Source organism: Dermacentor silvarum, chromosome 3, assembly GCF_013339745.2.
Source record: "Dermacentor silvarum isolate Dsil-2018 chromosome 3, BIME_Dsil_1.4, whole genome shotgun sequence".
In the NCBI taxonomy this organism is placed as follows: Eukaryota; Metazoa; Arthropoda; class Arachnida; order Ixodida; family Ixodidae; genus Dermacentor; species Dermacentor silvarum.
This window is the reverse complement of record NC_051156.1, coordinates 159,237,057-159,263,485: the sequence shown is the minus strand read 5'-3', so window position 1 is coordinate 159,263,485 and position 26,429 is coordinate 159,237,057. Positions and strand designations below refer to the sequence as shown.

The window sequence follows — 26,429 nt, the reverse complement described above, 5'->3', positions numbered from 1 at the left end:
TGTTATGGCATGGGGGGGGGAATTCACCTACTGTGAATGCATGTCCTGGGATGATGGCGTCAGGACATTGGAACAGCTGATCTCAACAAAGCCTACACTGTTAAAAGTGAAGAGAAGGCAGACGAAGACGCAAGCTAATGCCCCACACTGACATTCACGATTGTCATGACCTTTGATAACTTGCGCTATTACTTAGATATATGCACAGCTGCACTCAAACTGTGAAAAACTCCCGAAATGCTCGAAAAGAGGCTCTTATTGTCAAACATTTTGCCCAGCAACCGGATAGAAATCACAAGCTTCATTTAGTGATTCATGGCTACGACTGTCCTAAAAAAATGTTTCATGTGGAATCTTACTGCCAGGCAGTGATGCGAACTTTATTTAGTAAGGGTCTCCTAAAAAATGTTTCATGTGGAATTTTACTGCCAGGCAGTGATGCAAACTTTATTTAATAAGGATCTCATTCCTTTTTGTTGCGCTTTCTGTTTCAAGTTGTAATAAATTTTTGTATTAGAGTAGCTTTCTGCCTCGTGTAGTGCTGTCATAAGTATTATTGGATGTTAAGCTTTCCCAATTAGTGCGCTCAGTTTTTGTCGCCACCTAGAAATATGTTGGTAGGGTTATACTGCATATTATTCTGCTTAGTTGCCTGTTGAAGTGGCTGTTGGTTGCATCCTACTGGACATGGCTCTCTCTTGTGCGATTGCTAAACTTGTGCGACATAGTGCTTAGTAAATATTTCAGAGGTGGACTCCTGGCTCTCCTGTCTGCTGAGAGTTGATTAGTTGTCTGCCTTGAAAGGATACTGAAAAGAAAAACTATTTCAGCTGTATTATTAAATTTCCCTTCTGTATTACCAAAAGAGTCACTCTTACCATAATGCGTGCCTCATAATCAGAACTGGTTTTGGCACGTAAAACCCCAGAAAGAAGAACACTATTACCATAAGAAAAGGCATGGTAAGCAAGAAAAGATGCACAAACAAAACAGGTGTGGCCTTGAAGTTCCAGCACCAGCTCGCCATGGTGTCATAGATATTTTCCGGCATCTGCTCACGCCTAGTTTTGAAAGGTGGACTGCATTGCATTCTAAAGGAGCCAGAGGTTGAACTTGATAAGTTTTGAGAGTGTTTAATGGGTGTCACGAAGGCTCAAGAACGAGAAAATACATTGAAATCCATGCTGTCATGCTGATGCACCGACGCTGGAGTTATGCCATGAAATCTTAAGAAATGAGACTTTGCCCTCCATTTACTGTTCAAATAATATGCATATTACTGCCAATATGATGAAAATAAGTGTTGGAAGTTTACTTCACGAGTTTAAACAGTCAGTGTTTTTCTTCAATGTCCCTTTAAGTAAGACAGTTGCTTTATTCGCAAGAAGAGATGGCTGCCTGCTGCAACCATTGCTGTTCTCTCTCTCTGCTGCAGAAGGCCGAGGTGGAGAAACCAGCCACAGATGCCAAGGAAGAGGAAGAGACCAACGGGGATGCTGCCCCGCCAGCCAAGAAGGCCAAGGCTGAACCAGCCAGGGTGAGTGGACAGTTTCTCCCTTGCGACAAATTAATAAACTGCGAGAATGATGCGAGAAAAGGCAGCATGATTTACACGTGTGGTCGAACGTCTTCTCAGTACTCAAGAAAAGTCGATTCCCATCACTTAGTCACAGTGTTGGCTCCCATCACTTAGTCACAGTGTTGGCTAACCACTTACATAGGTTGGCATACTCACTAATGAGGACACGGATTCATACTCGCTCCATACGCATTTGCAAGGCTCGAGGTAGAGCGTTAGTGACTGAGAAAGGGTGTGAGCGAGTGCCGGTAAATTTGATGCGATGTGCGCATGAGCAGGGAGTGAGTGCCGGTTAACGTGAGTACAGTCAACGACCAATTTTTCGTTCAGACATGCCGGATAACTTGAACGTCTTAACGGCACCCACGCAGTAAATGTGTAATGACATATGAAATTTTGAATGCTGAAACCCGTCGTCTTATTTTCTTGACTTCTTGCTGTGACTGCATGTCCAAAACGGCGTTAATCGAAGCCACCACCGGCACCGTGTTAATTATCTTGCAGCCTCGAATCAACTCTTGCACACCGATCCGCTGGCAGTCGTAGCCACTGCGGCAATGCTAGGCCTAGTTGGTTCAAAGTTCATTACAAAGTTTGGTGCTGTGTTTTTCGTCGAAAATATTTGCCACTGTCAGCAATGCAGCCTTTGTCATCCTCCTTGCCAATGGCTTCGAAGCGTGAAAAGCACAGCATGGGTCAAGCATTGCATAATTCCAGTTTTTAAATATCAGCTTCACCGCCATAGCAGCAGTATTACATGGTCAAACATACCCACTGTATTGTGGTGAAGCATACCAATAATGGAAAGGGCCAATTCATCACTACACTTAAATCTCGATATAACGAAGTCGAACGGGCGCCGATTTTTTCGTTATAACGATTAGTTTGTTATAGCCACTGACTAATTATTATACGGCTAATTATTGCATGCGAGGGTATACGTACTCACTACAGGTAAGTCATCGCTGAGGTATTAGCTCCCGTCGCAGCCGAGTGGCTGTGTCTAAAGTAAAGTGCTAATCGAAAAACGGCGGAAAACTGAGATCAAACACAAAAACACAAGAACTGATTTTATTGCGATCGACGCTAGCTACGTGGCCTTTCAGTAGATGGCGCGAAAAAGTCTGTGATGTTTCGCTGCTGCATCTTCCTCAAGCAAAGGACGGTCTTCTCAGCAGCTGCTGTTATCTCGAGACCACCTTCTCCGTCTCCGTACCCGCCAAAGTATCTGGCTTTTCTCTGGAGTAGTGCGCACAGCACGCTAACAGAAGTTAGGCTTGGCCAGCTTGGCTTAGCTAGCTTGGTCAGCTTGTCTTGGCTTGGGGTGTTGCCGGTGCAGCGCAGCCGCGGGAGATTTAAACTGGTACATTAGGAAGCCCGCAAAGCGCCGCGTATTTTAACGAATCAGTATTTTGAGTGCGAAGCGGGTGGTTAATTGTCATTTTGGAACGATAAGTTTTCGTTATATCCCTTGATCAGTATAAAATTTTTGTGTTTCTATGGGCACTTTCAAGGGGAATTAAGATTCTTTCATTATATTAGTTATTTTGTTATAAACTGTTGCGCTATAACGGGATTTAAGTGTACACTCAAGCACTTCCGACACAGCAAGTGTCGTCTGCTGGTGTTGCAACGTGTTGATCCGAGCTATACAATCAGTGTTGGTCTCGAGGTTTCTTTTTGCGGGGGCCATGAATCACCCTTGTTATGTTGTGGGCTCCAAATCTTTTATTGGCACAGGGGTGGGACTCGTGCGCCAATTGCACCATTTTGATACAAACCCTGATTCCTGCTCCAAACACAGAAAATTTACCGAAATTGTGCCACGCTGCGCCAGAACGGCTTCCACATGTATGCTCTGGCAGTAGTCGTGAACAGTGAGCCGATTCGTTCTCCGAAAAAGAGTGCGGCCATTCACATTCCGCAGACCGCACGACGGTGCTTCCCGCACAGTTTCTCGTGATTTTCATGCTTTTAACGCTGGACTCTTCGGCACTTCCGGCGCTCCGGCCACTCTCGGCTGTTGTCACTGTTGGAACGGCCAGGGCGGCTGTATTTAGAGTGTACTAGAATACGGTTGAGTGAGCCGTGTGGCGCGGCGCTCCCTAGCTGAGGTGCAAGATAACGAAAAGCAGGCTTAGGGCACTGCGAGTGAACTATATAGATATTAGGGAGGCGCGGGTTCAGCGGGCGGCGGTCTCTGTCCCCAGGGCCACTATACTGTAAAAATATTCCCATCTGTTTTTATGCCCACATTGGCGAGGCCTGACACATTTTGACATATCGCGAAGGGCTAATTGCGGATTTGGAACAAGAAGTCGCAGTTTTGCCTGTAAGGCGAAGCATCGATTGCGATAGCAAATTAGTAAACATCTATCTATACGAAGTAAGGGTAGTAGTTTTATCGGCCGTGTAAACTTGTAAACATTCGCTTACTAACTGAATTAACAAGCATGGTGTCACGCAAACACAAGCATACATGCATGAACACGTCTCACTCGATGACTGCAGAAACTGGCTGTCTAATAAACACTGGAGTGAGGAAGCGCGGCAGCAGGAGCGAGCGAATTGACTTTCATGCTGCCTCTCGCTTCAACTCGAGCTAAGCGGCAAAAAAACAGCGCGCACTAAGCTATGAGCACTCGCACTCTATCCCAATCGCAGATCGCTTCCAAGATAGGGCCCGCGCTGCCGCGCCATACACAGCAGCCCCCCCCCCCCAGTGCCTTGCGCGCGTGGGACGCCGCCATGGGCGGCTCACCCTTGCACGCTTTCACTCGCATATACAGCATACGGCGCGCGGCGATGATGTTATTGCCTCTGGACTTTATACGGAACATCACGCCGACAACGACGGCAGAAATGTGCCTGGAGTGTCCATATAATTGATATCACAATAAAGACAAATTGGAATAGTTTTACGTTGTACCAACCCAGGGTTGATTGCGGCTCTCTGGGTCTTCGGTCACATATGGTGATGCAGAAGTTATGTTGGCGCGTCAATTGGACCGCATAATTTGAGTACATTTTCCGCTATCATCATGAGCGTCAGCGCAGGAATATATAGTTTGATTGCAGTTCCACCGATGTTTTCGGCTTTACAGAAAAACAAACGCCGTGCCGCCGCTCGACCCACTCTTCCATATTCTAGTACACTATGGCTACAAAGCGTGCTTCTACTACGCACTTTGTGTTGGTTGATTCTCTGTTTCGTCGTGATTTCGAAGTGTGCTGTCATATTCCATTATTCCACCGAAATTCAGAATGGCCTGCTCCAAAATGAAATTTACTCTGCTCCAAGTTGCTCCAAAATGCAATTTTGTCGGCTCCAAACTGCTCCAAAAATTGCTCTGAAATGACTTTGGGCAGTCCCACCCCTGTTGGCATTATGTCAAGCTGCGACATCGTGTCCCCATCTGCAAGGCAACAGGCGAGCGGAGTGGCTGCAGCGCATCGGGCTGTCAGTATCCAGTTTGTGGTCGCCATCACCAAAATTTGTCCGAACCGTTTCAAGGACCCTTTAACCCAAGGTGACAAGGGGTTTAAGTTCTCTCATTTCCCATGGGCTATTACCGATAAAATGAAATTGCAGATGAAGTTGTGAGCGAGGACACATCAACATGCTGTTTTGTGGCCCACTTACGATGATGACATGTACTATTGTTTGCTAACCAGCTTGCTCCTCGCGCATGACTTTCTTTTCGTTTTGTTATATGCACCAAGTCGTGCATCGCCCTACTATGATCCCTTGATTGAGGTTGCACAGTATTTACAAATAAGTAACTATGGGCGATATGCGAAATTTTGTAAGCAGGCTTTCCCATGCATCTAACTTGCTCCAACCAACATCGCTGCACTTCCACTGTTAGAACCGTTGATGCTGAGAATCATGTTTTGAAAGCTTTGATGGCATGAGGAAAGGAGGGTGACAAAGATGGTGGCGCCAATCTGCCACGATGACGCCTTATTTTATAGATTCTAAGCTTGCAACTAACCTGTGAATAGATGCATCGACGTGGCACTAAACCATATCTTTGGTGGCAGACACCAGTTGAAACAGTGCTGGTTAGGCCTAACAGTCATAGCAGTGGGCAGTGGGCGGAAAACCTACGCGGGGAGTCTGCGGCTCAGCTGTGATCGTGCCACAGATCATGCGTGTTGGCTAGACTGAAGACCGCAAAAGCGGCAAGCGTGCCTACTAAGTTCATCTGTGTGCTTACCGAATGGAATGGGTTAAGATGGTTAAAACATGACAACTGCGGACCAAGTTGCCATTATTCGAGTGTTGCCCATGCCTTCACCTTCGTTATTGAGGTGCTTCAAGCGCTGTACAGCCATTGCGACGCGTTTTGTTGACTTGGCACCAAATTGCACGTTTGGTTGCTGGCTCCTGGTGCTGACTAGGCCTAGCTGGCGGGGGTGACGGGTGGCATACCGCTGAGGAAACCTTGCCTTTAATATATTTGTACCCATATATGATTACGTAGAGATTGGGCATGCGATAATGCGCATAGGCTGAACTGACAGCCGCGCGTGTAAAGCAGTGTTTGGTTTTTCGGGCTACTACTTTTATCTCCCAACTCCTTTCACAAAAACATTTAGCATGTGATACCCAGTATTGCAGCAAAGGTTCAATAAGAAGTGTCTCAGAATGTATGCGATACATTGTAAACCTAATTACAGTCGAACCCACTTATAAAAATATTCAAATGCCACGAAAATTTCATTGTTATAACTGATAATTGTTATAACCAGCTTGCACAAAAAATCAAAATGGGGGATGGCAGAGCTGTTGAGAGAAAACTATAATGGTGGGGAGGCCAGTGCTGCTGATAGTGTTCACTCGTTTTTAACTGTTTCACTCTGCTTCTTGCGCACTCTAGTCGCTTGTAACAAGGTGCGGTTGTTGGCGTTCAAGAATGGCACTGCTATAACAACTGTGAAGCGAGGACACGGGCAGCAAGTGCCATGCGAGTTCTGCTGAGGCATCACTTTGGAGGCCTTGAAAGGGGCCTTTTAAAAAATGCGAGAAGGCTGCCGCGGCAACCTCTCAGGTTGAGAAATCCAGAAAAAATGCTGGGGCGAGATCGCCACAAGCAGCACACCACGTAATCCTCACTTGCTTGCACGAGAAAACCCATGTCTGTCAGCTTAGCTTGCTTTATGTGAAGCTTGCCGACATCCTTCTCCAAGGCATCCAGGTGCTCCATGTGGTGCAACAGAAGGTGCCTTGCAAAAACGAAGCCCTGGAGGGACTGAATAATCTGCAGGGCCTCCTGTGAGGACAATGCTGTGGCAGCCTGCCCTACCCCGTCATCACTGCCGTCGTCGCTTTCTGATGCAAGCATATTTGCGATGATCGACTCATCGGTTAGAAGCACTTCGATTCCAAATCTATAGCAGTGCGTTTTCTTTTCATCGGCTACGTCGTGCATTGCCGATGATCAGCGGGTGGATCAGCCATCTTCCATTTCGGCGGCGAGTAAAACGTGGCTGAAAAACCAGGTGGCCAGGAATGACGTCGAAGCAACCTACAAAGACGGGCACCAGCGACTTTATCCGTTAGCAGAACTGCACAGAATGAGGGGCCAGCGAGCAGTCTGGGAGCAGTGCCCTGCGTAGTTGGCGCGGTCGATTCGTGTTGCGGAGGCATGGAAGGGTGACTGGAGAGGCGCGCGAGGCTGGCGATGTGAAGAAGGCTGGAAAACACCACGCGGCAGCGTGCAGCGGCTCAAATTTCTCTTTTTCTTTTTTTTTTTTCTTTTCAAGGATTTTGCATTCCATTACCTTTCGGCACGGACACCCAGTAGCCAGACTTCATCATTATAACTGATAACGCGGCATTGTAGTAAGTGTGTTATTTCACCATAGAAAACATACAAAAGTTAACTGTGCAGCAGCTTGTCTTTGGTATAACCAGTATATTGTTAAAAGCGATATCGTTATAAGTGTGTTCGACTGTATTTGCTACAGTGCTTTTGCCTCTGATGTGTTATCTTGGCTTGCACAATGGTATACATAGTGCCTGAAGTCGTTAATCCACTTAGGTTGGCAGAATAAGTGGATATTCGCCAATATTTTTGCAGGCTATGTACTCACCAACACTCACCCTCGAGCCTACATTGACACTTATCAAGCACCACTCAATGCTCATCGGCACTTGCTCACATATGTACAGCTGCAGCGGAAAAAGATTAGCACAAGTGTTGAATCACCCAAGCAGATAAGTTGCAGTATGCAACCAGCGCTGTTCACTAGCACGCCTAAAACGAGAGTGCCAGACACTCCCTTTTTGAAACATGAATCATCTGGCACTTTAGATACCAGTGTGCACGGGCCACCTACGGCAATTTCCCTGCTCCGGTCATTGGTCACTTGTGCTAATCTTTTTCCGCTGCAGCTGTACATGCACCCACTTACACTTACCATTCATGCTCGTACTCACCTCTGCTCACCCCTTCATCATACCCTAATGCAACTGTGAAATGAGCGTGGATAGAGTGAGAGTCCCCGTACTCGTGAGTGAATATGCAAGACTTATGACTTGGTAGCTGTGTGGCTTGCATGCCTTGCAAGCTAGTTGCGTAATTCTGCAACCTGTGCACGATGCAGACGCGTCCCCAGCGTGAGAGCAAGTCGGCGGGTGGACGGCGTGTGAGCAGCCTGGAGGCGGCTGCCAAGGAGGGTGAGGCCCTTCTCAAGGAACTCGGCCACAAGGACAGCAGCGACCCGGACAGTGGCCGCAGGCGCACACGCTCCCAGACGCGGGGCACCCCGGCTGCTCCACCCGCACGGCAGCAGCGCCAGACCAGGGCTGTAAGTCTTGCCTCTGGCAGTGGCACATAGGACGATTTTTTTTTTTGCGCGAGTGTGGCTCTGCTGGGGGCGATTAGTGCTAACGTGTTTCCAAAAAATGCCTTTGCAGATCCAAGCAACTGCAAAGTGCCTTACATTGAATGCGGTGAATGATCCACAGGAGCGGTCCCAAGCATATATGCCAACTAGGCTAGAAGAGGCATTATCTTTTCTTGCATCACATACGGTGCACCTTAAAACACACCTTGTTATAGGATATCTACAGCTGTAATGGTTAGTTCAATGGAACCCCGATTATACGACTTTGAGGGGACCACCTAAAACCGTCATATAATCCGGCCGTCGTATAATCGAAAAACTAAGAATATCAGCAGTGACGTTCAGTCTTTCCCACAAAGCGGGTACAGATCGCCTGAAGTTGCACCTACCGCCACTTCCGCCGTCGGCGCTGTAGTCTGGCATGCTTGGTCTTGTGGCTCTGAGCGAGCATGAACCGGCGGCGCATTGTTCTCTATGCCGCCTGCCGACGCCGAAAATCTGTCGGAAGATTTCTTCCTTGTGGTTGTGCCTTAAAGAGATGTGGGCTCTAAAATTAGTTTTGTTAATTTTGGTATGAATTGGATGATATTTAACAGTATTGTTCAGTTCTTTCTGCTGATTGGAAATATCTAATTAGATTTTGTATATCTGCATTAGAACAAATAATACAAAATGTTTAATACAGAAATTCAGTCGATTTCTTATGGGACTTTTAAAAAAACTTAATTTTGTCAAAAATAAAAACAAAGTATATGGCAAGAATGCCAGAGAGTTGCTCTAGCCGGTGATGCTATTTTTATTGTTGTCAGTGCACTTATAGTGTGAAAAAAACAGATGTACTTCTCCTCGCAATATTTTTGTGCATTTTCATTTATAATTAGTGGCAATTAGAATTTTGCAGACAACTTCAGAAATAAATAAATAGCATCACCGACTAGATCCATTCAATACAAGTATATTGATACCAAACTTTTTGTTGGTACTTAAAAACAACATACAAAAATTCTCCGTAAGGCAGTGCGCGATGGCCAAAAAAATTAAACTGAGAAAAACGAGTCTGAACTTTCAGTTCATTGTAACTTTTATTGGCCTAGCAATATGGCAATATGAATTGCATCACTATGTAGCACTGTCCTTCAGCAACAATTTCATGATATATATGTGGCCACTGTGCAAAAATAACACTGAGATACTTGCTGTAACATCATGCACAGTCATTGAAAACAATGCTAGAAAGCTAGCACCAGCCACTTCACATTTCTCTTTTAGATCCTTATTGATCAGGAAGCACACAAATGGCATCCCTGTGCAAATAAACTTGCGCAGAGTTCATGGCCACAACAAAATATGTCCTTTGCACAAAGTTTATGGCCAGAACACCAAATCAGAATCAAATCCCAGTGGTGGGCTACATTTAGATGGAGGCGAAATGCAAGAAAGAAAGTTCGTGTGCTTGTGTTGTGCATGCCAGGTGGTCAAAATTAATCCTGAATCATATCGTGGTTTTCGCACGTAAAATCCCAGAATTCAAATAACAAAAAATATTTTACACACTCGCACAACTGTGCATTCAGCACAAGTCGCACCTAGACCTATAGTACTGTCCAGACTAGACGATAGTAGTGCCCAAGACTAGGCAGAGTCTGTTGCTGGCTTGTGCCTCTTTGCAAGCTTGCTTGTCACAGCATTTCTGCTTCTGTGATCCTTGTTGGACATGTGAAACCACCGACGATCGTTTTCAAGGCATCGATGCACCATTCGCGCATGCCACAGATGGAGCACTCCAGCACAAGCTCGGCACAGAGCGCGAGAGCCCGTACTTCTTGGCGGCGTCCCTTGAAAGCATCACCGCTTTCTTGCCGCACCCGTGATACGACGGATAAATCCACGATTGCAAATTCAGTGCCGCGGTCATTAATGTCCTTTTTCGTGTCGACGCCCAGCAGCTCGAACTTTAGCTCCGTTGCAGACTGCGAAGCCAAGGCGAATTTTCGTGTTACCGGCGCTCGCTGCGCGCTCCCCACTTTCATCATTTGCGAAGAAAACGAGCGTCTACGCGGTCTGTACCAAGACGCGAGCCGTAGGCAGCCAAAGTGTTGACGCTAGACGTGCCGGGTTGCAGCTCGGAACTCAATCCGGAAGAATGTCCAGGCAGACCGGCAACTCCGGCAGCATGCCAGGCCTAGCCGCCTTCCGTCGTGTATTTCACTGCCGCTTACTTGCCAAACGCTTGGTGCGTAGTAACCTTGAGACGACGATCCCCTCCAGCCTTTGGGCAGTGATTACGGCACCTTATCAAACGTTGCCGAGGGGCCGAACAAGCGTGAACAGGGCGCGATGAAACGACAGATAGAAACAAACGCAGCGCAATGCGATATCGGTCGAGCACGCGAGAAGCGGCACGCCAAACGGCGTTGGACCACTAGGAGCGAGGCGCGCGGAGGGTGTGTGCGCTTTGGCCAATCGGCGGCACGGATGCATCCTTCAGAAATGACGTGATAGCGTGGGTTTCCCCTTGCCGACGCCATTTTGAAATGGCGTAAAATGCGCACAAAGAAAACAGCTTCCAAACAAGCCCAAGATGGCGGCCGCCATCCACCGCTTTCGCAAATAGCGACGGCGCGAAGTTCGAACATTTTTGGCCAATTTTCGCGAATTTTGCGTCCACCCTGGCCCGTATGAGTGCAATTTTTTTCTATTTTCTGATTAAATTTACCTTCTATATTTCGCGGAGGCATTCTTGAATGTATAAACGTAGCGAAAATGCACTTTTTCAAAAATGTACTTTTTTTTGCGATTTTTTGCCATTTCAAGACCCGCATCTCCCCTTAACTCGCTCGAAATGGTAAAAGCCGCGACAGCACACAAAGAGCAAAGGTAAACAACAAATTGATAACAGTGGTTATGCTGTGAAAACCGGGTACTGTCAAAAAGCAAACCATGTTGATTTGCTAATACAGTTTTAGAATAGGGGCCCCCCCAAAGTTTGGGACCCAAAAGAGCTTTGCGGGTGTTTTAGGGTTGGGGCATGCAGGGGTGAAGAGGTTTAGAATAAGTGTTTTGCGTTTGCGGATAGTGTGTTGCACTTGCAGCGTCACTACGGCGTCAAAGAAAAGCTGTTATAAATATTAAAATAAAATATACCCGTTTATGATAAGAAGAGTAATTAAGATTTTCATGTTTTTGCGTTTAATTACAATTTAGAACTGTAAGCACGAACAAAAATTCATCTAGCAGGAGAAGGAAAATGGCAGTAAAGCTTCGCGCGAGAAAGGCGGAGTAGGTCGCAAGCTGTGCCCAGCGCGATACTTCACCCAAAGACATGGCCATGAACACACTGGAGCGTGTCACCCACCCGTACTGGTGCCACAATCGCCCGACAGCCCGGACTCTATGTTATTGCTCTCCCTTCCTGAGCATAGCCATGTTAGTACAGTGTACTGTGAAAAACCCACTACTCCCAGGTTCATCCCGATACCCAGGGATCGGGTGCATAACGGTCAAGCAGGGCGTAAGCTTAAGTGCATCAAAGATCAGACACTGGTTCAGATAGCAGCGCAGAGAGGGAAGGGGAGTCCTTTCGCGCACGCACACACGCCGAGCCACGCGGCCGGCTCAGCCAGCGAAAACATAGCCTTCGAGACTTGCTTTTACCCGATCAGAGCCATCTCTGGAGCGGGGATTAGGGCACCACCATAGCCCAAACAAAGCCAAGTCGCAGATTTTCAGTAGCCCAAATATAGCCACATAGCCAACTCGTCGAAGTCGACGCCAAAATTTTTTTCCTGTAGCCCAATTTGGCTATATATAGACAAACCTGGTAACACTGGGCGCACAGTGGTTAGTTTTGGCTTCCGTTTCACTGGCTGTTTCCGTTTGTTGCACTCGTAAAAACGAATGACTATCTGCTTTCTAATCTCCCGAAGCGTTATTGCCAGATGCTCACTTGGTTGCTCACAGAGTTGCGCTTACATCTGTTTACAGGCGGGCGGTGGTACAACCTCGTTAATTAAAGTAAAACCTCTGTAACTAAAGTAAAACCTCGTTAAATCGACCCTCGTTAATTTGGAAAATCGAGTCATTCGGACTCTCCTTTTTGGCCTGGCCGGCATATGCATTATTCAGTGCAGTCAAACTAGTTAATTCGGACGTTTTTGGCCGTAGGACAACTTTCGGAGCTCGGCAAGCTAGGAGCAACGCAAAAGAGCAAAAACGGCGCTAGCGTCCAACCGAAACGAAGCGGTGGAGTCCACATCACCATAGTAATCAGCGGAAATCGTACATGAATGACCTGAATGGTTATACTTATATTTTCGTGAATTCACCTATCTCGAAACTCCGCTTATCACGAAATTTGTTCGTTTTTACTACTTCGTGTTAACGGGGTATTACTGTATGCTCCAAACGGTAAGCATCTGATGTGGCCAGCTACTGTGCCATCACGGCAAGTCACCGAAGTAGCTCAAGTGACATAGGCCAAGGTCGTTTGCTTTGCTGTAACAGGAGCTAAGAACCAAATGTGAATGGAAACGTAACATGCATGACACAGGTTACTTCCTCCAGTGTTTACGAATAGACTGTGCAGCTTTACACACGAATGTACTGCCGCACTTAGGCTAGTGTCACTCATGTGACTGCTGCATGGCTCCAGCCCCGAGGTGGCGCTGTTAAGTTCAGGACGTGCTCGTCGCTGAAAATAACTGCGCGCTTTTTAAAAAACACTGGTGTGCCATTTTGCGCAGTAATCTTTTAAAGCTTTGCTTACGCCGATTCAGACAGTGAGTGACATTTGTTGTCTGACACTTTATTTTAACGCGTGCTCTTGCCGTGCTAGAGACCTAAGTTGGCGGCCAGGTTGACAGTATATAGAGCCAGTATATAGAATGGACAGTATATAGAGCAGGCACCAGCTAACTCGGGCCAAGCTAATTAAAAAAAAAAGAGAAAACAAGATAGGACGAGACAAATAACAGAGATATCATAGCGTGAAAGACTTGTTTTAGCTCATAAAAAAAAAAAAAAAAAGCCGTGAGCATGTCGCAGATCGCTGGACAGCTGAACTCTACGCCAGGGGTTCTCAGGTACGTTCATCCCAGGGAACCCTGCTAAGCTCCATAAAGTGCCAAGGAAACCCCCCCCCCCCCCCCCCCCCCCCGATTTAACCGAATTATCGAGGGTATCAAGAAAACAAACAAATGCTGCACTACGTCAACACGCCTTTATTTACTCAATCAATCGTAAAATCTTGTTTCTATTTAGCACAAGACCAGTGCGGAAGCTGAAATTCTCTTCATCTCATGACTGATTAGCGCTAGCAGCGGCGACATCCTTCGCGGCGCGCGTTTTCATCTGAGACGCGCTTTGCACCAACGGGCGCACATCCCGATTATTTTTTTGCTACTCAGTTGCTCGCCAACAAATTGTCCGTCCATCGCGATGTAACCGGTGCTTTTTATCTTCAACAGCTTTGCACTGAGTAAAAGCGAAACTACTGCTTGCCGCAACCGCTGTCGACGAAACCGCGGCCGCTATCGACGCGATCATGGACGGCGACCTTGCGGTTCAGAAGGCAGGCGGCTGACAGACGCACCAAGTCAAAACGAAGCTACCTTTCGCTGCAAGAAGTGCGGACGAAACTGCGGTCGCTATCGACGCTGCCATGGGAGGCGACTACGCAGTTGTGAAGGCACGCAGCCGACGTGCGCATCGAGTGAAAATGAAACTATTTGCCGCAACCGCTGCGGACGAAACTGCGGTGGTTATCGACGCGATCAGAGATAGCGACTACGCACTTACGGAGGCACGCGACTAGCCGCGAACGCGGTGTTACGCGTGGCAATAAACGCAAGAATAGAGGCTTTAAAGGCACAATTAGGCAAGAAGCGCTTAGGCGTTGCTGTCAGTCACGTGCCGCGTACGATTGCCACTACGGACCACGGTGCAAGCTGAGGACCACGGCGATGCGGACTGCGCTGCTTCGTTTCGGTTGGACGCTACGCCGTTCTTGCTCTTCTGTGGCGCGCATTTGCGGTGCTCCGCGTTTTTTTTTTTTTTTTTTCCTCCAACGTATAGGTCAGTGCGCACGCTATTGGCACCTACCCTATCTACAAATAGGAGAAAGGCACATGGTGGTAAGTTACGGCCTCCGAGATTCAAGTGCGAAAGCTTAGGCGCGCTGCCCGTTCTCAGAGGTTGGGTGGCTACGAGCTGCTTGCGTATTTATTGCGCAGTTCACGCATTGCTGTTACGCACTGTGATGTGCTTTTTGACACTCGGGCACCGTAATTCGGGCATGAGTAATGGAGGTTCTTTGGATCAAGCGCACCTCATGTTCGCCGTTTTAGACACTTGTCGAAAGCGGGACCAGGGAAAATTTATCAGTGGCTCGTGGAACCCCGAGCAGGGGCCTGCGGAACCCGTAGGTTCCGCGGAACCCACTTTGAGAACCCATGTTCTACGCCGTAGGCAGAGATGACGTGGGAGATCGATGATGCTAAACATTATTTAGCGTTCACAACAGCTAAAAAGCAGAGTTCGTAGTTAATATTACTGTCAATATCTATAATAATAACTTAGTACTATTTGTCATAAAATAAAAGCACTGATTTCGTCCTCTGCAGTGATTTGCTGGAACTTGAGAGCTTCCGGGCCCAACCAAAAATTGTTCTGTGCAAGCATTATGTCCCTGTTGATGATAAGGGTCGACCGTCACAGTGGCACGGACATTTTGTTATGACGGGTTGTGCAAAACAAGGATAGCCGTAGTGGAATGTGAAAATGTATACAAAAATAAAACGGCACATAAAAATGGCTATATTTGGCTATGAAATTTTTTGCACTTTTTTGTGTTTGGCTACATTTGAGCTACAACTTTGAGCTTTTGGCTACGCTGCCTTGTCGGAACTGGCAACACTGCGTGCGCCCTCTCGCGCACGGATGTGTAAGCGGTTGCTAAAACGCCAGCATAAAGATACTGTAGAATGAAAACCAAGGGACTGCAGAGTAAGAAGACACTGCCTTGTATCCGCACAGGGTGGCAGCATTTGCTGGTCAACAATAAGATGAAAAATTAGCACATCTTCAAACATGGATGGTGCTGTAAATATACGGCATCGAACACTTGAGACTTTTTCAGGGCGCTGTACATTTAGGGCATTGACCCTTAAAGGGCTAGTCTGACCCTGACGGTACTGATGAAATTAATTGAATTATGTGATTTGAATTAAACAAGATGCAGAAAGAACACCAGAACACACTGCTGATTCATGTGGTGGTACTTGCCTGATTATAAGAAACCCCCGAATCAAACACGTGCCCACTTTCCGTGTGTCCAAATTAGAAAACTAACATAAAAATGACATTAAAGCTCCTAAACAAAGTTGAAATATATTGCGAACTTGATTAGTTAGCAAGAAAAATCGGCAAGGGTTTAATCTAACATGCATTGCCAAATGGCAGCCGGCTTCCTAAAATCAGCTTTGCCAAACAGTTATTAAACTCAGCTTTGCCGCAATCCATGTTACTTACCTGCCAACTCTTCCGAATTTTCCGTACAATTTACGAATTTGGACCCGTCTTATGATGTTACGAATCTCGGCTCAATTTTTACGGAAAAGTGGTTATATTTAAAAAATTATTTTTTAAAATTTCTAATAAAGTCACACCGTTGCTGGTGGGCGAGGGCGCCACTTACATAGGGGTGCATAGAGATGGGGGTGTGCGCCTTAACCATTATTATCTGCAGAGTAAGGACATTTTTCACTCTGACGTTGCCTTCGTCATCGGGTCATTATACGACCTGACGACGGCCGGACGTCACTGGTTGTTGTTACTCTCAACATAGAGACCCACCTGTATGGCGTTTTCGGGTCGACGACGTTTTCGGGTCGATGCAGCAGGCACAGTTTCTGTATTGGAGGCTGTGGCTTGTCTCGCCTGTCGCCTTCGCTAGGCTTTTTTTGCGAGTATGACCTGTTTTGTGGGCCTCGCTTTTGTTTTGTGCGACGTGCTGCTGCATCGGGCGCAGTGCGACTCCGGCACTCCGGTGTTTCATGGCCGTAGCGGCTGCGAAGCTCGAAGCCTCGTCAGCACTAGACTCTACCAGTACTTCCAAGTGTGTGTGAAGTTGTTTTCGCGAGTTTACGAATTTGAAAGTCTTGTGGTTGGCAGGTATGGTGTTATGCAGTAAAGCATATGAATGCCGCAAAGGCAGTTTTGGTTTCGTATCCGATTGCATATTGTGCGCAATTTCCGCCTGATTTTCTTTAAAAAAAAAGGCCCGCTTTAGAATTTGGTAAATACCGTAATCAGTCATTGTGAGCTACAGTTATCGCTTGAAAATCTTCCAGGGCAGGCCTGAAATAGGTGTTTTTGATGGGAGATTTTTTTGTGTGTGTGGTGAATGCATTCACTGTCAGTCTCCCAAGCTCCGCCAAGACAGATGCGGTCACTAAAGGGTTTGCTATTGGGGTCACCATAACGGTCATGTGTGTGCTGACTGGTCAAGTGCGAATTATTTGGTAAAGGCTAATTTTAGGTTCAAAATAACCAAACTTTGGGTCCACAGTAATGCATGGGCACTGGCTGGGACCTTCGGTTAGTATTGAATTAACTGGAGTTGAATTAAATCAAGTGTACTGTACTAACTATCATTCCTACACTGGCTGAAGCATGTGCCCTGCTTACAGCTTCAGTAGATGCTAGCGCTACAGTTCGCTTTAGTAATTATGGTATGAAACTATGCACAACGCGTTGACAAACTTGAGGCACACTTAGGACAATCACTTTCGAAGATACCACTTTCAGTTTTGTGGCACATGAAGCGTCGGCAGGCGACAATGATACTGGCACTATGATATGATAGCGTGCTTGGCACTGTGTCAAGAATGCTGTTGCTCGTGGGTTGTGGTGGTGAAAAGCCTTTATTACAGTAATGAGAGGTGTGAGCCCCATAGTGGGGTTCTACATACAAGGGGGAGTCCCTTGTCTGGGACACCATTGGTCGAAGCCTGGCTCTCTGGACCAAAGCCTTCTGGGCCTGTAGGTCTGAGCAACCGAGCAGGGTCATGTCCCAGACCTCTTGGGGGTTAGGGCTGGATTACATTGACAGGACCAGACCATGTGATAAGTATCGGCTACATCCCCACAGAGCTGGTACCTGCCATTGACCATAGGGTCAAAATGTTTCACGATTGCGGGGCAGAGCATCGTGTTAGTAAGAAGTCTCAGGAGGACGCATTCGTTTGCCTTTCCCAAACTTATAGCCGGGGTGGGATATCGGCAGTGCTTGTAGATGCCGATGTGCCTGGAGCTAGCCACATAAACTCTTGCGAAAGAGAAGTTATTCACAAAAGTGATAATCATCCCAGAATATGCCACCCCTTTTTTGGCCACTTGCGGTATGTCACTCATTCTCTGCTGAATCCGATACATTCAGCAGAGAATAGGCGTTCTTATAATAGGGCACATCCATGCTAGTGGCTCCTCACCGCCGCCGATCACTTGACGGCGTCGATGTCGTCGCTAGGCCTTTTCCAGCTCACTTCAAAGCTAAAACGGGCAGCGCTTCGAAATGAATTACCGACGCTCGCAAGCCGCAATATTTTCTCACCGTTGTTATCGCTCTTCGCAATAATTGTACACGAAGAAGAAAGCACGCTTATATTAGTGGCGCCGTCGGTTGCGATGCGAGCACAGCTGAGCTCGACAAGTATCGGAGCTCTCGAGTTCATTTTTAACGTACATACCGACGGCCAATTGGCCTCCTGTGCCCTAGAACGTCTGCCATGTGAGAGGTGTCCAAAGTAGACGGTAGTTTGGCCGGCGCACCGCCCGCAGCACGATCAACGGGCCAATTGACGACTGCGAAGCTGTGTGCCTCCGCCACCGGCGACGAAAACATTGGCTGCAGCTTCTGTTCCAAGCAGAATAATTTTTCCTAGATAAAGTAATGCGTAAATTGTACATTTTATGAAAATACGATATCCACTGTCAAACGTTAAACATGAACTCGAGAGCTCCGATACTTGTCGAGCTCAGCTGCCGTGCACGGCTACCGACGGGAGATGATCGGCTCGGCTGTGCTCGCATCACAGCCAACGGCGCCGTTAATATAAGCATGCTTTCTTCTTCGAGTACAATTATTGCGAAGAGCGATAATAACGGTAAGAAAATATTGCAGCTTGTGAGCGTCGGTAATTCATTCCGAAGCACCGTCTGTTTTAGCTTTGAAGTGAGCCGGAAAAGGCCTAGCGACGATATCGGCGCCGTAGAGCGATCTGCGGTGGTGGCGGTGAGGCTACCGCATAAATGGGTCCCAATATCATTCATTTCCGGCAAGGAAATCGCGCCGTTCACGAGTAAAACCGCCCGCGAATGGCAAACGGCGAGTTACCGTGATGGTAACGGGGACGTGGATTCAGCGCTTCTCGGCTACCCGCTGTTGCTGTGGTGCCGGCCCGTGTTCAAGCGAAGCGTGCCGCTATAGACCCTGTGTTGCGCGCTCGTCTAGAAAGGCCCAACACTGTCGCACTCTGTTCGCGCAGCTAATCAGACCGCTAAGCACGACTGTGTTGGAACGTGAGCGATTTGGCACTTGCGTTGCGGGCTGTAATTACCGATTCGCAAGGGCGCACCAGCGAGCAACACGACAAGGAAGAAAAGTTAGCGCGCGTACCTGCTAGCAGACAAACCGAAAGTCGTAGGTTCTTGTTCTGCCAATGGGCATTGTCCCCAACGCTAACATCACCAGATTAACCCTGCTGACACAGTGACGAACGCTGGAGATAACGGAGAGGCCAGGAGAGGAGGACGGCATTGTTTTTTTGATTTTGTGGTGTGCCCGCGGCGCGTAGCGCTGCAGCGTTTGGCATCGTTGATCGTGACGGCATTCTGAACTTGATGCACGTGTTTACTTGAAATGTTCAAAAAATATCTAAGGTGGTTTAGGGGCCCTTTAAAATTTGTCATTTATGTGACGTGAGGAAAACCGATAGCTTCCTACAGCATTCATTTTATGTAAACATTACAATGTTACTAGAAAATCGGGTCAGATTTGGTGCCAGGTGAGAGCCACTGTTTAATGGGCACTGCTGTGTTAGTTGATGAGTCTTTTGGGGAATGTTAGGGGCAGCACACTATATCCGTGCGCATTTGCACGTGTCCTTGTTTGACGTGAGAGTGAAGCATTTTTGTGGCCCACACTTTTTGTTGGGGTTTCATTTAATCTCAAGGCCAAAGGCTTCCTCGTGTCCTTTGTACATGCAGCATTGAGCCCTCATTTGTGTTAGCTTGTAGCCATGTGCAGTTTTGTAATCACTTGCGCAAAAGTGAAAGGCACAGATTGATTATGGACCTGATGGTTGTTTACGTATGCCGCAGGAGCCTGCACGGAAGACCCCTACTAAGCCGGCCCGCGGTGCTTCCAAGAAGGCCGCTGCCTCCAAGCGCAGCAAGAAGGACGAGGACGAAGATGAGGAAGAGGAGGAGGCAGCCTCTGCTGAGGAGGCCTCGACAGCGGCCACCAATGAGGACGAGTTGGCCGACAGCAAAGACAAGAAGGACGAGAAGAAAGACGAAGTGAACAATGACGAGGATGTGGGCAAGGCCCGGCAAGCAGACTCCGAGGACGACGACGCCGACCACAAGGAGGAGCCAGAGGTCAACAACAAGGAAGAGAAGACGACCACGGACAGCAGCAGCAGCAAGGCGGCCACAACGACAACCGACGGAAAAGCGGACGCCGAGCCACCGATTGCCAAGGAGAATGCGATCGCAGGGGACAGTGTGGCCACGCCGCCGGCTGCAAAGCCACCGGCCACCAAGCCACTGGAGGAAGTGGCTGCCTAGTGTGCATGGTTGTCGTTGACGGCTGTGCACACTCTCTTGGATCACACACCTCTTCACATCATCCCAATGTGAAGCCTGTTTGTTGCAGGCTTTGAGAGCTTCTGGTGGGCATTGGTGCTGCACCGGTTCTCCTTGGGTTCTTCTCTTTTCTTGATAACAGTGTTTGAGCTAGGTCCACCTTGGCGATGCGTGGAATGGGTTTAAATTGTTTGCACTTCCTGCTTGTGCCCTGTCCTCACCAGTCTTCTTTTTTTTTTGGGGGGGGGTCTGAACCAACATCTGTATTTATTTGTCCTGTTGCATATTTAGTCAACTTCTCCCGTCATAAAGTGCCGTGCAAGGCAGATGAGTGTGCGAGCTGCTTGCCATTTCTGCTGTTCACTTGCGACAGGGCCCTGTGTGATGGGTGCAGAGTGCTTGCTTGGTAGATAAGGCAAAGCATTGGTTTGAAGTCCTATGTGCTTGGGTGCGACTTGGCGCCATCAAATGCACCTACAGTGCTGCATTGGTGGGGAGCCATTTATCTTGGTATGTTGGCAACAGTTGCTACTTGCATGTTCTGGCTGGCACTGTTTTATTGTATGCCTTGCAAATAGTGAATACGGCATAACTTAAATGAGTTGGTTCTGATTGTTCAATCGTAGATGCCACTTTTGTTGACTGTCAGCTTGCTTGACTTTGAATGTCAATCGTGTAGTCGACAAGCACGCCTTTAGCAGCAAACAGGATCCACATTGGGATTACATTGAACAAAACGGCAAGAGAGCCATGGCACTTTTGTTATCATTTGATGACCCAGTCATTCTTTTTTTTTTCCCTTCTCTTCCCCGAAAACTTTCATTCTGTCATTGGCTGCTGGATAGCCACACTCGCGATGGAATAATCGTTTACAATGAAGTCCGCAGCTTGCCTGCAGTTTGAGTAGCCGTTGGAGAACACGGTGTTTGTCTGCCAGCACTGTCAACAGCAAGTGGGGTCCTCATCGTACCATCTGGTGCGACTTGTTGTTTGGCACGGGTTGAACTTGTAGTGTATTTCTTTAGCTGCTTTTATTACGCTTGTTTCCATTGTTCATCCACGAGTCGTGTTCATTTTCTTTTTTGTTTGGTCCTGCAGTATGGCTTATGCAGCAGGAGGTGTGATTGGCAAAGCGTGTGAATTCCTCCCTCCCAAGTTTTTTTAAAAAGCAAAATTGTTTTAATACGATGCTTCACAATTTGTAGCTCTTTTGGATGTTCTTCCTTACTGCTGGCTGCTGTGCACAAGGCCAAGCTTCTATTCTGAAAGGGATCAGGATGCAGTGGCCAGTCTTGGCCTCAATTCTTGTACTTCAGGGAAGGGTGTCACACCGAGAGCAGTGGGACTTGTGCTCCGCAGCCGCCAACACTAAGGGCTACCTTCTGAAAGACCATCATAGTTGTCCAATCTTCCTTTTTTTTATACCTGCGTTTAAAACTTGTGTGCCCCTTGGGCGGAGAGCAAGAAAGGGCATCTGTGTTCATTTTCTCTTTCATTTAATCATGATTGTAGTTGGCAAAAAGTTGATGGAGGATTTTCGCGTTGTAGATTTGCATTGCCCATTCAAATGGTAGTAGCATAGCTGCAAGCTCCTGCTGCTTATTTGGCATGCCACTTTGCCGAGAAGTGAGGCCTATGCACATCAGTGGTTTATGGAAATTGGGAAGGACGCTAGTGTTTTATTTTTTTGGCTTCAAACTTAATGTGTCTGAAGAGTGTTATGCTTAGTTTGCAATTCGGCCTGGTGTAGCCTCTATGACATAAAGACAGGGCAGGTGTTTACTATCTTTCATTAGCTGCAGCCTCTTTTTTTTTTCACTGGACCCTTTCAGAAAGCCACCACTCCGAACAAAATGTGTGGTGGTGCACTGTAAATACATGCATTTGCTTCCTCAGCACCTTTGTCAATTTAATTCAGATTGGCTCGTGAACTTGCTCATTTTGGCTCATTTCAGATGTACTATTCTTCATGCTTTTTCGGGCGCACCCATTGCGTGCCGCCATTTAAATATTTTTTTGTTTGTTTTGTGCGCTGGTTGATGAGAGGCAGGGACAATGCGTGTGTGTGTGTGCGTTTGAAAGTGTGGGTGGCTGGTGCATTCTTGCGCGTAAAGCTCTGGCTGTCCAAGCTGCTGCTTTTGCGCAGAGCTCAAGTCCTGGAAGCCTCATCAAGTGAAGTGAGAATGCTCTTTGGTCGTCTGGTGTTAGTCTGGCTGTGTGGGTTCTGTGAAAGGTTCCCCCTTTCCCCCCCCTCCCGTTCTTTTAGCGGTGGCAGCCTGTCCTTTTTAAGGATTTAGCGTCACCTCTGTGAAACAATGTACAGGAGCAAGCCTTGGTGTGTTGTGGAACCTACATCCACTGCCGCTTCTGCTTGCTCATGGTTGTGTTGTGGGGCTTGTGGGATGGAGGGGTGATCCCAAACAGAAATAATGCGTAAGCAAGCACTTGCATGTGTGGTATGGTGTTGGCCGGTGTGTTTTCTACTCCGTGCTGCGAGCTCACATGTGCCAATTGTCATTGCAAATGCAGTGGCATGTAGTCGGACTGGTTCGGATGGATCTCGAAGAAGCTTGTTTTGCTACAAACCCTTTGTATTGACTTGCTTGTCAGCATTCGGTCCCTGCTACCATGACTGAGTCTATAAGGTAGTTTCACAACTGAGCTGAGTAAGCAATCACTATATAAATTACATTTTCACTTTGTAGGATCTTTATTGGTTCTTGGCGGGTAAACCACTGCAAACTCGGTGACCTCACGCTTTGCAGAACTGTAGGAAACCGTCTCGAAAGATTGTGTTTAGATTAGGCTGGAAAAGGCAGTTGAGGCACTGGATTTTGTTTTCGTGAAAGCTTAGTGTGCTGAACCTAAGCTCTCTCTTTAGTGTTTTGTCCGTCTTGAAAGCTGCAAACCTACGTAATGTTTCTAAAGCATGGGCCCAAGCGTGGAGTTGGTTTTCTTGCTATTTTTGCACATACCCTTGAACATTGCTGTCAATAATATGGTCCTTGTTCTCCTTGCATCCTCCTGTCTGAGTGCTTTACGAAAGTGGCCGTTTTCATCCTTTCACTCCTTTTCTAACAGCCATGCGTTTTTGTAGTTGTACACGTTTCCAATCATTTGGTCTTTCATCATTTCATTGTTTGTTTTTTCTATTCATTCATGATGATGGCAAATGTAAATTCACAATAAAGTTTCCATCAAAGTATGCCGTTTGGCTTTTTGTGCTCTTTGTTGGCTGTTGCAAGCCATCAGAATTCTCATTTGGGGGCAGGGAACAATTAGTGCTGTGGTTTTACGTCAACCCGCCAGAATCTCGGTTCGAAAGGGTCAGGCCCGTTTTCAGTAGACAAACTTTTTTCACAGTACGATTCAAAGCTTACTGCTTTTGTCATCCAAAAAAACTGTGAAAGAATATTGTAAGAACATTCAAATTTTCTTTAAAGGGGCCCTGAAACGCTTCTGAACATAGTAAGAAAACGTTGCTTGTCTGTCGTAGAGGCTGCTGTCAACATGCGAGCCAAATATTAGTGTACTGCATACAGCAGGAAATTGAGAATTTCCTGTCAAAATGCAGCGGTAAATTGCTTGCTCGTTTCCGCAATAGGCCGAGTCATCGAAAGCAGCTGGACACACGAACTGATATCGGTATTACGAGAGCATTCTCAGTAATATTATTGCCAATGTTGAGTTAAATGAAAAATGCGTATCTCTGCTATCTCAATCTGACGGGAAAATCTTTGCACTGCGCTAGCATAGTCTACCGCGGCCGCCACGTGGTGCTGTGACGAGCACTTTTTCTTTTTTTTGCCGCCGCAACACTCGACTATTGGCCAGGGCTTTGCTACCTTGGCTTCTCCACTGTGTAGCTTCCAGCGCGTTAACGGAGACGGAAAGCGAAAGCCGGATATAGGACCGAGTAGTTGAAGGATTCGAAAAACTTGCGGCATGGGATTCGCGAGACGACGTCCTTTATTAGTGAGGCCATCTATGATTAGTCACATAAGTGTTTTGGGGGTAAATCTCGGGGGTATTCTATAATACTCCACTAAGTAGGATGTCCATTACTGCGCGCGTTTATTGGATTTATCGATCCAGCAACAGAGTCGCTGGATCGGCCCCAATCGTCACCGCTGAGTGATTAAGCCAACACCACCTAGGTGGTGTTGGTGAAGCCGGCGGCGGCCATACTGCCATAGGAATAAGAGCGTGGCTCCAGCATAGGCAGCCGCAGAATACGCGTGGCGTTCCACTGCGTTTGCGGTTCTGTGGAGAAAAAATCAAGAAGACACACCTTTAAGAAGTACATTGGTCCACAGTCGTGGGTCGCTGTTGTCGATAAAAGTATTCGATTCTTTCTTGCGTCAATTCGTTGCCGCAGGATTCGAAAAAAGCTGCCGGTGGTATGCTTCGCAAATAGTACTTCCTCGCTTGGTTAAATTATGGTTAAATTATGAACGGTCTCACCGTATAAACTATAGATTCGTGTGATGTGACCACTGTTTACGCACCAACTGACGTGAAATATTTTCAGCCACCTTGTATAAAGACCGAATACACTTCCTGCACACCAGCTTTTAACGCGACCACCGCTATCATATGGCTTGGACACGTGGATAAACTACTGAATATTTTTTATCTGCTGCAGATAGTTATAAAAATACATTCACGTCACTGGAGGCCTTATTTAAATAGCAGTACTATACGAACTCATCTTTATTAAAGTACAAAACAGTGTTTACACAAGTAAAGGCGCCGTAAGCTGTGTCTTTAAGTACATTCTGAAAGACTTTATATTCATACACTGAAGCTACAGGTTGTGTCATGTAACTTCACTGTGAATGTTCTTTTATATTTATATGCGCACAAAAGAAATTGTATGTGTAGCAATGGGCTGATATGTTTTAGTTGTCGCGTACGTCTTCTAAGCTAACATAGAAACAGCAGGAAACACTTCTAAGAGACAGCTAGCTGTTGAAAAAACAAAACAAAAATATTCAGTACAGAGCCCGAGTTTCGAACCCAGGTTCCGCTTTCATGAATTTTGAACTATTACAGATGTTGAAATCAGTGCTTATGCTTTTTACAGCGAAGCTGTATTTGGCTAGGTTATGGCCAAAAACATGTGCGTCGACTGGGTGTGTAGAAAAGTCGCCTCGACAATTGAATCCACAGTAGCCTGCTACGCGCCGGCGGTGCTCCGTGGCTCCGGAGTGGATGGCGGAATAATAAAACGTCATTGTGTACCCACCAATGTCTGTGCCTCGTTTTCTCTCTAGCGACGTTATCAGCTGTTGTACTTTGGTCCAGCGCCTCCTCTACTAAAGGAGGCGATGTTTGGTTTTGCTATGGCCAGGACGCGCGTACTCCGTACTGAAGCAGAAAAACGTGCATGGAAAGAGCGCCGGCGTGAGCAACAGCGTGAATGGGCACGAAGACAAACGTGTGTCGTCCGAAGGCGTAACGTCGGATAGCCGCTCTGTGACCGACGAACACCAGCTTGCCCGTGAGGATCACCTTCGCGAACAGAAGCGGGAGTGAGCGCGAGTACATCACAGTGACCATAAAGCAATGGTTACCATGGTGACAAAGTAAAGAGAAAATAAAAGACTATAACAACAACGAAGTTCTGTGTATGTGTCTTTATTAAATCAATATAGCAATTAACCATATATAACTCACTATAGTTATCAACAAGTACAGCTTCGCTGGTCTTCCATCTCATCGTGGAGGGGCTCTGAATTTTTTCTTCATAGCAATGTGCTGTACCCAGAACCTTAGTACTCTGCAATCTTCCTGTATATATAGTAGTGGGCTCATGCTTTTGTGTTCAAGCCCAACTTTTACAATTGAATTTCTCACTAGATGAATTGGTACAAATGAATCAACAGAAAACCTATGAACCGTTGAGTAGAGTACGCATTAGTAATGGACAGGACGAGCGTTGCAACTCTTCCCTTGTAACTCTAGCAATCGTCCTGTCCACGTCTTCTCTAGTTATACCCATCTGTCACACTGGCTTCTCTACTAAAACACTAACGCTGCGCGGTACTCCGTACTGAAAAAGAAGAACGTGCATGGAAAGAGCGCCGGCGTGAGCAACAGCGTGAATGGACACGAAGGCGTGTTCCAA

General features: G+C 47.0%; 1 protein-coding gene across 2 annotated transcripts in view; it reads left to right on the top strand.

Annotated features, from left to right (window-relative positions):
• The window catches only part of LOC119445977 (nucleolin), a 28,025-nt gene extending 4,521 nt beyond the window's left edge, over positions 1–23,504 (top strand). For both annotated transcript variants that reach the window (XM_049663768.1, XM_049663769.1), the window contains exons 2-4: positions 1,436–1,537; positions 8,192–8,395; positions 19,814–23,504. In XM_049663768.1, the coding sequence (XP_049519725.1) occupies positions 1,436–1,537; positions 8,192–8,395; positions 19,814–20,281 (774 nt within the window). In that variant the 3' untranslated portion in view covers positions 20,282–23,504. The remainder of the gene's footprint in view (positions 1–1,435; positions 1,538–8,191; positions 8,396–19,813) is intronic.
• The last annotated feature ends 2,925 nt before the right edge of the window (positions 23,505–26,429 follow it).